This window comes from Protopterus annectens, chromosome 5.part1 (assembly GCF_019279795.1).
Source record: "Protopterus annectens isolate FY-2018-M chromosome 5.part1, PAN1.0, whole genome shotgun sequence".
Lineage (NCBI taxonomy): Eukaryota > Metazoa > Chordata > Ceratodontiformes > Protopteridae > Protopterus > Protopterus annectens.
The window spans coordinates 94,950,404-94,964,958 of record NC_056736.1 but is presented as its reverse complement, the minus strand read 5'-3'; the positions used below and the strand labels follow the sequence as shown (position 1 = coordinate 94,964,958).

General features: G+C 37.5%; 1 protein-coding gene across 4 annotated transcripts in view; it reads right to left on the bottom strand.

The window, feature by feature from the left end:
• Positions 1-14,555, bottom strand: part of SCEL (sciellin) — a 474,262-nt gene that overhangs the window by 25,912 nt on the left and 433,795 nt on the right. For all 4 annotated transcript variants that reach the window (XM_044072905.1, XM_044072906.1, XM_044072907.1 and 1 more), the window contains one exon: positions 11,287-11,395. In XM_044072905.1, the coding sequence (XP_043928840.1) occupies positions 11,287-11,395 (109 nt within the window). The remainder of the gene's footprint in view (positions 1-11,286; positions 11,396-14,555) is intronic.

Below are 14,555 nucleotides of genomic sequence, written 5' to 3'. Positions count from 1 at the left end.
ATTGAATGAATGCCTGTCACCACAAACATCACATGTCTCATGTTTGAGCATTTAATATCACATGTATGTGCAATGCACACTAGAAAACTGCATCACACACTATACACTGAAAAAAAAATATTTTATTAATGAAGCAGTTATAAATTATTCCAGCCTCTTAAACGATGTTAATAGAGTCTATGGTCTGACAAAAACTTTTAACTGTTGCTGACATGCCTTCAGTCAGGTAGTGTTTGTAGTATGATATGCTGTCAAAGTCACACTGCCCTGCTGCTGTATTTCATGTGTGGAAGTATGCCACACACACTGCCCTGCTGCTGAATTTCATGTGTGGACATATGCCACACACTGCCCTGCTGCTGAATTTCATGTGTGGACGTATGCCACACACTGCCCTGCTGCTGAATTGCATCTGTGGAAATATGCCACACACTGCCCTGTTGCTGAATTTCATGTGTGGAAGTACGCCACACACTTCCCTATTGCTGAATTTCATGTGTGGAAGTATGCCACACATTGCCCTGCTGCTGAATTTCATGTGTGGATGTATACCACACACTGCCCTGCTGCTGAATTTCATGCGTGGAAGTATGCCACATACTGCCCTGCTGCTGTATTTCTTCTGCGGACGTATGCCACTGGATGACAGAAGAAAGGATGTATGAACTAAACCAGTACCCTTAATATATGTCATTTGCATGACTATGATGCTGTGAAATCAGATTTTATTTTAATTTATTTTTCCTTTTTTACCGTGGTAGTGCACTGATTAAAGTGACCAATTTCGGAGACAGCCCAGGGAATTAATTTACATCACAATGAATACAGTAATGCAGCACATAGCATCATGAAGAATAAAACACAGTACAGCATATAATATATCAAGAATAAAATGCAGTGAATAAATTATTGTGTGTACTGACATGAAGACAGATGAACTGTTGGTGTAGTAGTGTAATAGCAGTAACTATTAAATGGTGCATTAAATGGATGTCTGTAAGAAATGTCTCTGCTTTTTTAGAATAGAAGTAGCTCATCTTCCATGACATTTGTTTGACAGGCTGATGACACTCAGTAACTGAAGGCATCTTCATATTACACTGAAGCATCTACCTTCTGTACACACATTGTGTCCCCGTGTTCTTATTCATTTTTCAAAATATGCTGCTCTCTTGGACTTTGCCAATTAATTTAAGTTATCTGTATTCATTTGTTAACCTGATATACCTACTAAGCATAACTGCAACCTCTCAGAAACAATCTGACATAACTGCCTGATAATAACATGCATTTGTCAGTCACACAGTTTGTAAGTGGAAATTGAGGCAATCAAACCCAGGCCTTCAAGGATTAACTGTTTGCATTTCATACTTAAGTTTGTACCAGGTTCCCCTTTACCTATTTTCATCAAGGCTGTAACTTTTCAGCACAACTAACTTCACTTTTCAAGACTTTTTATACCAGTATTGTACAACGTGTCCTTTCTATGAACAGTTTCAAATCATGTATTTTCCTTACAATCATAAGGCAACCAGACCTGCACTCCATATTCAAAACAGGGTGCTACAGATGTTGATACCATCTGATAACTTCAGTCTTCTACAAGTAATGTCACTCCCTGTGCATCCCACAAAGTCCCAATGCTTTTTTTCTTATTAATGACTCACAAGGATTTTTCCAACTTTAAGTCCTCAGCAATAAATACTGAAAGGCCTTCTTCTCTTCAGCATATTGGGAATACTTCAGTCTCACCCTTCCACATTGTTTAGTTTTTCTGTGGTTTTATTTCCAAGGTGCCTTATGCTGCATTTCATTTCATTAAGTGAAAACTATCATACATTAGACCATTCTTACAGCTTTAGTAACTAATGTTTAACATCAGAAAAATAATTTTACAAGAAAGAACTGTATCAAGTGAGTGACACAGTCTGTAACATGAAACCTACAGATGGCACTTTGAAAAGGCTGATAAATGTTGATCCATCAACAACAATTATGCAATAATGTTGAAATAAATTTGCCAATATTACTTTCAGTGCCCCCCTTCACACCCATATGAGGGACAATCCCTCACCCCAAACTTGTATATACATCAACTCTAATGTCACACAACCTTTGTGAAAGATAAAAGTTCCACTATCTCTGAACATAGTTTTGGTGAACTTAACTGATACCTCTTGTAGATCAGCACACTCCAGAAAATATTTGTCATTAAACCAAAAAATGACAATGTTACAAGTGTAATTTCAGACCTAATGAAGGCAAGTAAGACTGACAGTTTGCAATCATTTTGAATGAAGCCTTTCCAGTTCTCAGGTTAGTGCCATCACATCATAGCACTCAGGAATTTCTTTGCAAACGTTAACTGCAATTACCATGAGATAAAACCCTAAACACTTTATGCCAAACAATTGATTGCAATTACAACTGACATTGCAAACACATGTTCACCAGGTTAAATACAGGATTGTTACTGTCAATTCCCTGTTATTCTGAAGTAAACTGTCTCTATATTTAGGGACACAGTTCACAAAGAATGGATGCTTCGTAAAATATTGGGCTGCTGTATTCCATGTAGTTATTTCGCAGTTCCACACTAAATAATATTTTGAGGCAGAACTGTACAATGACTGTGACATAATTAGTAAAGCAAGGTACCATAGCTTCATTGTGAAAATCTGGGACCAGAATATTAAGAAATGCCAACATTATACACATATGCTGAAAATCCTGTTAATTATAAAGCTACAAATGAAACACTCACCTCATGTCAATGTCAACATCTGAAGGTGAGAAATTTGTTTGTGGTCAGGGAAAATGCATTTAGATCACCACTGTAGTAAATATGACCAAGGGCAGTGTTGAAAGGGAAAGGGTTTGTTGGGTGTGGGTACAGGTAGCTCTCATCAGTGTCCATGGGTATAATATTGATGAGACTGTGAGATTGGGATGTCCTCAGTGAGAAGCTGGTTGGAATTCTGAGACATATTAGTAAGTCCCAGTCACAGAACAACAAGACTAAATGTATGAAAATGCAATGTTATACATATTAAATCTGAGATGACTCTATATCAAGTCATGCACTCTGACTCTTTTTATGTTACCCTATCTACATTCAATCTTGCTAAGTTCTGAATTTTGCTCTGTACTTATTTTGTATATAATATTGTTGAGTGAAAGACAGCAATGTATTTTCTTCTCTTTGAGTTTGGGTTGTGGCTGAAAAGGTTCAATAGATCAGTCCACCTACCCGGTGAACAAAGAGTAAGTAAAATAAAATGAAAACAAGGCTTCTTTAATTATGACCTGTGTATCCTTTATAAAGTGCATAGGAAGATAGATTCCTGGTCACAAGAAAATTAAGAGACAGATGACGTAAGATGCTTGGCTTGACTTAGAGGGGAAATAGAAGGAATGCCACAGTTATGAATACTGAGTTTATGTTTAGATAGCTAAGGGCCTTAGACAGTCTGCTGCCTGTTTGGTGTCACAACAGATGTTTCAATAAAAGTGTTAAAAAAAGAATTAGTAGAGGAGGATACCAGTATAAAAACCAAATGATTAGAGCTGCGTGTTTTTCTACTAAGAAGATATGCTGGACTCTGAAGCTGGGTCTACTAGGGACAATGTTGAGGTGTGACTGGCTTTTGATAGGAGCAATTTTTGACATAAAAGCAGATGGGTAGCATAGTGTGGATGATAAAACAATTCAGTGTCTGCTTTTTCCCTCCCATCATTACACTGTTCTGGATACCAGCGAAGGGACATAGTCATTTTCATAACTGTGTCTCACTACATTTTCTCATGAGAAGGGTGAGAGCCTTCTTATAGTTTAAGAGCTAAATGCTCACTGCCAGGTATTAAAGAGGACTACTGAGCTCTATTTCCTAATTAGCTGGGCTGGATTTCTACAAAAGGTGTGCACACCTCTGACTGAGTTTCTATTCTGCTTTCCATGACCACACTGCTCTAGCTACCAGTGAAGCTGAGAACTTATTTTTACAACTGAAAACAATGTATTTTGTATTTTTAAATTGAAAGGTTGAAAACCTCCTTGCTTGCTATTTTAGGACTCAAATCATGACAAGGAGAACACTGAATTCTGTTTTCTGATTAGTTGGGGTGTTTTGCTGCATAAAGACATGCATGCCTAGAGAGTATCCAATCGTGTCATGTACCCGAGTATCTACACTACATGAAGAGAACGTTTTGATTGTAGCTGCTTATAATGCTACCCATATTTTAAAATGTTAGAGAGTATGTTATATGTAATTACTGTGCGCACGTCAACACTTGGTGGTTTAAACATTCAGATTGAAATACTAAACATGTTATGTCTTTTCCATGAAGCCTCATTCACAGGCAGCTTACTGTTTAAACTTCTGTCAGGTTATTCATTTTTCAAAGACCGCAGATATGCCAAGTTTGGTACAAGTGTTCTCCTCTAGCTTATGTACGGTATGTTGGTTAGAGGTATTGAATATACATACCCTAATCAAGCCAATGCACTTTATGCAAGGCTGCATAGTGATGATGAAACATGTTTTGCACTGCCACATACCTGCTACCAGATATGTTTAGTATTGCTTTTGATTACATTAAATCTATAAGGTGGCTTTTGAAACCCAATGGAATTTGAATTGTAGCTGGTGATTTTAATTTCAGTTGATTGCAGCATAACCAAGATACAGCAACAGAAATATCTCATCTGAGATTATACAGATTGTGAATAAGCCTATAAAGTTCTGAGAATGTTTCTTTAATAGACTGGGAATTAATGAATAGTCCTCTACAAACCTGCTGCTGATATTGTACCTTTTTTACTAAAATTAGCTATTAATAAGGATAAGGTACATGAATTTGTGGTTAGGAAGAGAAATTATGTTAATGTAGATTCCAAAGATATGTATAAAAATTATCCAGATTAGTTTAGGCAAACCTTTGTCAATTTGATGATGTTATCTGTATTTCATGAATATTAAGTGTTTTGATTAAGCACTTGGGCTTCAGACCAGTTGTTTGAAGGTTCGTCTGCACACTTGTGGGAGAGAAGGCTGGGGACCTGCCCTCTCTGAGGGCTGATTTTCTGGTTAAGGTTTATAGTGCCTGAATATTTGAACTGTATCTTACTGAAATTGTACACACTTGTTTGTTGTAAGCATAGACTAGATCCAGGCCTGCTGAATCTAGCTTTGTTCAGCACTAAAATAAAGCAGCCCCCACTCCCCACTGGCCACCGTTTTCAATTATTAAAGAATCCAATATTATCTTAGCATGTCAAAGGTCGTTGTCAATCTCCTGTCGTCTCTCTAGGGTCTGAATCTGAAATTGAAAATCTTGACACAATGTTACAAACAACTCATGTCTACAGACAACAACAACCCCCTCCCAACAAATTCCAATGTGATATAGCCAACCTGAGAGCTCTAAGCTCTCACTCAGTACTGTAATACCAACCAGGAGGAGAAGGAAACCACACCACACTACACAATTCCAGACTCTCCACATACTACCTACCACTTACAGCACAAAACACATAATCACACAAAAAAAACACTCGAGGCTCTAAATAAAGATCTGCCTAAGCAGCAGAGACCCAAACAAACACGTGCAACACATATCTCACACAGCCAGTGTGCCAAACAGTCACAGCCCTTAAGACTAAACAACACACCTGATACACTTGTAATAGGCCAACACACAAGCAACACAAGCACTCCAAGGCCCAAGGCAAATAAATAGACAGTCATTGTCCATGCTGGTAATGAGCTGAGAGAGATGTACCCCCCTGACTACATGAAAGAGACATAAAGGAGCTCTCTGAGCATGTAGCCATCTTCCTCCCTCAGAATGACATGCCACAATAAAGAGACAAGATGATCAGTCAAAAAATTGACTTAAGTACTGGTGTCATTCAAAGGGGATCCAATGCCTGTCAGCTTGGGATGATATGTCGATATTCACCAAGATACCCACCAGGTTGGGTTGGGTGGCAAGCGCAAAGCATCGAGACTATCATGTGCAACTAACAGTGGGTAAAACTGCTTTCAGTTTATAGCCTGCTACAGACCACCCTCCCAAATGCAGGAACCCACTGGAAATATGAAGGTCTCTCCAAACACCATATATTTGGTGACTTTAAACTACCCAAACAGACTGGGAGCATTACTCTAGCTCCAACCCCTAGCCAAAGGTTCCTAGAATTTATAAACTCAAATGCTATGGAACAACTTGTTTTATTCTATGAACACCCACCTTTGAAGGAATGCATGGCGCGAGTCCCAAATAAACCAAAGACCCAATCCTCCAATGAGCTAGCTGTCTGCAAAAAGCTATGGAAGGATCATCATGGACCTCATAAATAAAGATATTGGGGACAGATAAGCTCACCAGCTTAAATATAAACCCCTATGTCACTAGATGGATTGCAAACTGGCTCAGCTATGTCAGACTCCAAACCAAAAACAGACAACTGGTGCCAGAGCCATGGCTCAAGCTAAATGCCAAAAGCTAGGGCAGATAGCCTAGTATGAACCTATGAACCTATGTTAGCAAAATTTGTGATTAGGTTGCCTCTATAGGATTAGCCAAGATTAAAAAGAAACACATTCCATGGGTTGTTAAGGACTGCCTGATTCTGATTACAAAAAAAAACAAACAATGAAAAACTTGTGTTTAAAAATATGCACAGCTCCCATCAAAATCAAACTAGATTAATTTTAAGAAAACTTGTAACGTCTGTAATACAGTGTGTAAAGGAATGAAACAGATTTATTGGTTAAAAAAGATTACACCTAATCAAAGACATTCCAGTAAAACCTGGAGAACGCTTACACAGAGGACAGTGAATGAGGATAATACCTCAATTCATGCAAAATGAAAATGGGCAAACATATTCTCTGTTGCTCAGTTTAAACAAAATAGATCTACTGGTATTATTCCCAGGTATAGGAAGTGCCTAGTTTTTTTGTTTTGTTTTTGTTTTTTGTTTTTTACTGATTCTCCAGAACAAGTGCCTATGGTAATTAGCATAATTAGCACTGGTAGAACTAGACTTATTATTGGGTATGCTGGTATAGATTTGATAAATATCATTTATGATTACTCCTTAGAACTGAAACAGTAGGTCTTTTAGTGGTATATAAAACAAAAATTATATTAAAAAAACTACCACCAAGTACCCTTAAAATTAAGCTAATGATTATCATTGGGGAGCTTTACTCGCTTCCCTTGAGTCTTTGAAAGGATACCTAGCCAAGATCTTACTGATTATGTTAAAAGTAGTTAGATATTTGGGGATCTAAAACATAATGTTAAGTATACATTTTCAACAATTACTGCTATAATTACTCTACTGGATTGGGTATAAAATGCACATTGATTTAACTGTTGTCAGAGCAGCATTGTTGGTCGATTATTCAAATATATTTAACTCGATTAATCACAATGATGGAATATCTATTTGAGAAGTTAATGCTTGCTCAGGTAATATTTTCTTATGACTGTAGTCTTACTTAGAAGGCAGAACTACTACTGCCAACTTCAGTGGTCATTGTTTTTCTATTTATCAGTCTATTAGATAAGCCATCTAAGGGCCAGCTTTCGGTCACTTTTTTTTGTCAGAACAGAACTCTCTCCATGGTCTTGGTTTTCTAGATTAATGCATGCAGATTATCTGTTATCTATCTATCTATCTATCTATCTATCTATCTATCTATCTATCTATCTATCTATCTATCTATCTAATCTAATTGTGGGAGATGATCCTATAGTAGTCTTTAGACAACTTCAGGCTATTTTTTTTAATTGTAGGGATGACCACATGATCTTTATTACTAATATGGTAAAGACAAACATGATCCAGCATCAGATTAATTATGCTTTCCTTGCCTGTTTCCTTGTTTTTTACTAATGATATATATATTTCTCTAACCTTAAATGCTAACCAATTGAAGATGCACTTTGTTTTTTTTCTCTTTTTGAGTATTTGCTTCACATATAAATGTTGTACTCCTGTATTGATACTGTTGATATGCCCCAATCTTCTTCCAAGTTATTTTCAGATCAACTTGTTACAGCTTTTGTAAAGCACTGTATTCTCTAGAACTCTTGGTTTTGATAACCTCAGTGCTATAGTTGGAAGAATTGTGGACTACACACATTTACTGATAACTTTACCCATTTCCAAACAGGGAGCCTTCCACATTCAAATGCTATTTAAGAACACCAAGTTGAAGAATGTCATTCTTGAAAAGGGTATAATGCTAGGCTTTAGTCCTATACCTTGTAGAATATCATGGATGGTCCTGAATCTTACATTTCTCCACAACCAATAGGCCCCATTTGACATATTATATTATGCCATATAAATTATTATTCTTTGTTATTTACTGTTCTAGGAATGTCTTTTATGATTTTTTTAACATTCTTCTCTACAAGAAGGGATAACTATTTAACTTCTGTGTGAACTGTATTGGACCACATTCACATTGCTGAAAGTACAGTTCTCCGAACCACATTTTGCTGAGACCATAACTCCGAATTTACACTTCTCCGAAACGGCACTTTGCCGAAAAGGAAAACATTTAAACCACATTAACTAATTTTCTCTAATTTGTGCAGGGGGGCTGCACCCCCTGCTAATTATATATATTAACTCTGAGATCGCACTACAGTGACAACAGTATATTTGTTCATACATACTGCAGTGCGATTGCAAAGTGCCGTTTTGATGTGTAAATTTGGAGATATGGTCTAGGCAAAATGTAGTTCGGAGAACTGTACTTTTGGCAATGTGAATGTGAATCATATATATATATATATATATATATATATATATATATATATATATATATATGGGTCTAGGACATTTCACCGAATGCACATTTCACTGAAAGTCAAATTAGTGTACACTTTTCACTGAAAGCTCAATTCACTGAAACACATTTCACTGAAAGTTATATATGGCCTTTTCCTCACTGTAGTGCGACCCTGGAGTTAGTATATATACCAAGGGGGTGTGGGGGTAACCCCCCACATATTTTAAGTATATATTATGTTCATAAAAGAGTAATATATTGGAATTGCAAGTATCCATGTATATAGCTGAAAATATTTAAAATATGTGGGGGCTATGCCCCCCACACACCCCAATGTGGGGGATGGTGCCCCCCTTACTATATATACTAACTCCAGGATCGCACTACAGTGAAGAAAAGGCCATATATAACTTTCAGTGAAATGTGTTTCAGTGAATTGAGTTTTCAGTGAAAAGTGTACACTAATTTGACTTTCAGTGAAATGTGCATTCAGTGAAATGTCCTAGACCCATATACATATATATATATATATATATATATATATATATATATATATATATATTCTGAAATATATTTGACATTTTTTTTTCATGATTTCTGTTTTAGACAGTAGGTTTAGTTGTTGTTGTTTTTCTTTCTGCTTTTCCCAGTTAGGGGTTGCCACAGTGGAACTCCGGTCCACTAATGATTGGCAGTAGATTTTTTTGGTGCCGAGGTGCCAGCCCGACCCCCAACCTTCAACAAAGGCATGCCCATTCACACATGTCTTTCAAATGCCACTCGACCACGGGGAGGACATGCAGACTCCACACAGAAGGCGCTCCAGCAGAGAATCGAACAGGAGAACCTCTTGCTGTGAGGCGACAACACTACCACTGCACCACCGCGGCTTCACAGTAGGCTTAGTAAATAAGTAAATTCTGAATTGGATGGAATAGGTGCAGAGCAATTTTGTTGCAAATGGGTGAGAAATGGGCACACTTAACATATTAACTTGTTCTATCATAACTCCCAGTGCACTATATTGTAATGCAGACAACAGTTACTCTCAGCAGGAGTTTAAGAATCATAGTTCTATGACCCCAACATGAGAGTTATAGAGTTTTTGGTATTTCTTGTTGCAGCTTGTGCTATGTAAGAATTATCTATGGTAACTATCACAGTGCTTAATGCCTTTCTCCTGCTATTTAGCTTCATATCCTTAATCATGATTCTGGGGGAGAGGGTAAGGTCCTAGCTTTAGTAATTACCATAGTCTGGAATTAATTTTGGTACTATGCATTTTGACTATAAAGTGTTTAATTTTTGTAGTTCATAGCTCTTAGATATTATTATAGTTTTCCATACATGTATCTCAATGATGAAACTGCAGTGGAACTCCGATGATGGAGAACAACAAAGCCCTGTCACTGACCCAGGTGACTTCAGCTGAGTTCCAGGCTTGGGAGCATGTTGCAGTCAATGCTGATGAGGAAAAGAGTGCTGAGGTGTGGTCGCTTACTTCTTCTTCAGGGAAGGGATAGGGATGCATGCGAATGGTATTCACAGTGTTCGATTCTTTGATGGAGACTGAAAACCCACTGAAGATCGATCTACTGGTAGATCTGTGCTCCTGAGGACTGTACTGGTTGAAGTGAAAATATACCTTATCCATTGCACATCCACCCCAAATCTTGTAGCTTCCTTTCATTGGGATCGTCGTGTTTGCATCCAGCCTGTGGAGCCAAACTCCTGCAATTAGCAGAGATGTGTCTCGTGTTAGCTGTCTCTCTCCTGTGGTGTCTATTTATAATTGGACTACACCCAGGGAGGCTTAACGACCCTGGATGAGAAGGGCTAGACACCAGATAAAGCGATGCAAAACTAGTCCATGGTATTGCGGAGAAAAGGACCGAGACAGCAGAGTTTAGTCATACTTTAGAAACAGTAGGGAAGTTCAACCCAAACTGTTGCATTCTGTGGCAAAAATAAAATATGTAAATGTGGCTCTTTTTCCCTCCAAGGGCTCCTTTGAAAACGAGCCCTGCTCTGTTTGAACATCCCATTTACCAAGCTCAAATAAATGCATTAATACATTAATGCATAGATACATACATAAACAAACAAACAAATAAACAAATAAAAGCACTTGTATTCAATCCATACACACTGCTGTTCCACTAAAAACATTGACAAAGCCAAAGGAATACTTTTTTAATATTACAGACTTTTTGTGTAAAATTTTAAAATGTCTTTGAGATGTAAACATAATTCTTTCCAAGAATGAGAAAAGGAGTCATTCAGTCTGGTGAACCTCTGAATATGTATGTGTATCAAACTGTGAATATATTTGTTTAATGGTAGACAAAAATCTTTGAAATTAATAGTATTTTTTCTTGTTCTTGCATGCAGATTTATATAAAATGCTTTCAATTTATGTGCTGACAACAAAGCATACAGTGACATAAACATTTTGTCATATCTTTACCTTGAAACATGATGCATGGCAGGAAATGTTCATGTGCTCCAGGATCATTTTTGGTTCCTGATTAATTGGTTTATTGCAGTAGGTGCAAAAATCTTTCTCAGATGTGGCCCTGTGTATATATTGAACAGTATATTAGCTTTAGATACTCAGCTGCTTATAATTCTATATTACTGACAATTTGTTCATTTGTGTTATTTTAATTGTATTGTCACACATATAGGCCATAGCTGACAGGCAGAACATCCTTGCATGTATTAAAATTCACATAATAATAATAATAATAGTAATAATAATAATAATAATACGTTCAAAAAATGCTGCCACTCAGTCTGTCAGATGGCTTCTTGCACTTCCAGCATATTTCTGAATCAGATTACTACCATGTATGTGTGTGTGGAAACATTTAAGAATACAATTATGCATATCACTGAATCTTCAAAAACTCACTGTCCATTACAAGTGATAGTGATACTTTTCTTGTATGTAGAGAGTAGCTGCTACAGACAAGTGATGCAACAATGAGATCTGTAATAAAATGCTGCACTGTTGACTGTTGCAGTCCATACTGTCTTTCCTGAAATTTCCCTAGTAAACACTGCTGACCACACAAATGATCAAATGTTGGGATGTCGCTTCTTGAAATGGAAGAAAGGCAGCACTTTGATACTGAAATGGAGATATAGGGCTCCAGCAAGCCTTGCAAAACTCTGCTACTGTTGCATATCTAAGGATTATATTGACTAAACAAGAGTGCACTGGTATGTCACTGTACACAGAAAGCAATACAGTTGAGCAGCCAAAATTCCCTCTTAAAAAAAAGTCATGCCGTGTTGTAATAGAAACACATATGACAAGTATCAGAGGGAATGTTATGTTCCACTCCATAACAAGTATAATTCTTTGGAGCACTAGGGGAAAGTGTCAATTAAGGACTGAACCTAATTAATCATAAAAGGTGCAACAGGTACTTAGGTAGGAGATATCAGGAAGATAGTCAGGAAGGATAAGAATCCATGGAGTATCTTACATAAACCATTGCAGGTTGTAAATAAAGTGATAAGTGAAGAGGTTGTATTCATGCTTACAGATGCCTCACTTGGAATCACTTAAACAGGGTGATTCTAACTCTGCCGTAAAGGTCAAAGAATTCCTGGTGCTCAGTTTTCCAGAACCTGCTGAGATACTTGATGCAAACCGGGAAGTTGCTTACCTGTCTCATGAAGTATCAGTAAGCTTAATTATGATAGTTTCCCATGTAAACACAACATCACAGATTTAGAGCATTATGCCTGAGCACACTTCTGCGAAGGACAATTTTTTTGTGCCAGTGCTTCTGGGAATACTTCATCAGGAACACAACCACACAGTTGAACTACTTGAGGCATTGACTGCAGTGCAGTTGTCATTAGCCAAGTATATCAAATTGGCAATGGGAGAAATCTGTCCCTAGAATGCCCTTGCAGACTATTTTGATGGGAACCTGGACAGAAGATAACATCTGTAGCCCACAGAAGGCAGCTGCATCCAGCTAAAACCTCCAAATGGTTATATGTATTGCCAGACTCTGATTGACATACATACACCAGTCCATATATCTACACTTTTATGGGGTCTTTTCTTCTTAAAACATTTATCCAATACTATTCATTTTCATTCTGTGAATAAATATGTTGTTTTCCTGAATTCAGCTGCCTTATCATATTCTTATTTACTCACCATTTATGCTATCTCTCAGACTTTGACCACATGCATCCCTTCCATTAACTTAAGCCCCTTAATTCTCACATTCATCTACATTGTATTACAAAGATCCAGATTATGGTATCTGCTGTGTGTGACATTCAAAAAACCTTTGAATACTGGACTGCATCTGTGTCTAAGCAGTCCAGTTTAGACATTATGGTGTCAACAAGGTTTGCACTAGACATTTTATTCCTGTGGTTCATTCATGCACAATATCTTCAGTGCAGCTATGAGGGCTCAATAGTTTTTCTGTTTTTTTTTTCTGCTGATATAAACTTTTTATGTTTCATGGGTTAGCAGTGCACTGTACAGTAGCAAACACCTAGAAAGCACATTTCCCCTGAAGAATGATCCATAAAACTGGACCCTGTAAATCAGCAATATAGTCAATACCTTGTGTTTCAACAAACTTAAAGCAGCTAGTTGGGCATCAAGTGGCAATACTACACATTTAGTATAATTCAGTACTGTGTGAACATTAAAATTAGTAAAATTTAGTACTGTTCAGCATAATCTGCCCCAGTAAAGCACCCTTATTAGTATGTACCAACGAAGTACCGCAAATAGCTTTCCAACCTCAATACAACACCCCCTTGTAGCTCACCAGTCAAAGGACTGGTCAGGATGAATATGCAATTTCCTAACTTCTCTGTAGCCACCTTGGTGGATATGGACATCATGAGATAATGTAGCAATAGTCTCATGTTTACTGACAACCAGTTAATCCTTAAAGAAGCAAACACAGTATTCGAGAGGTATATTTAAACAACGGCATTGGAATTGAAACTCTCACATACAAGCGCACATCAGGTTGTCAAAACCATAAAAACCATATGCCTCTAACAGTACACAACACACAAATACACACACATAGATTAACATATGGCCAGGTACTTAAAAGCAGTCTTCCTAAAAATTGCCTAGACTGCCTTTTGTCAAAGCTATGCCTCAGCAGCCCAAAGCCACTCAGAAAAAACAACACCTAACACCACACATACTATCACTTTCAGTGGAGCCCCCAAACACTAAGCCCCTAAGGTAAGCAAACACACTTCCCAGGACTCTAGTCATAGGGAACTCCATTGTAAGATATACTGATGTCCCTCTAACCAGGCTGAACAAGGAGAAGATAACTGCTCGTTGCTTATCTGGAGCCAGGATCCGCTATATAACATATGCACTTAAGTCATTACACCACAGGCACTAGCATGATTCCATCAGAGTCCATATAGGTGTAATTGACTTGAGATGTACCTCACTAGACTATATGAAGGGAGCTTTAAGACTATGTGTCTCAGGCTGGTATGGCATAGCACTGAAGAACACATTACCATCATAGAGGATGAAACCATAATATGAGGAAAAAAAATAGATTTCAGCAACTGGCTGTCTTTCTGGTGTCATTCTAAGGGGATCCAATATTTGTCAGCTTGGGAGGATATGGTTAACAGACCATATTGCTTTGCTAAGCAAAATCAACTCAAATGAACCTCAAAGTGCTACTGCTCAGTGCCAGGAGCCTAAAA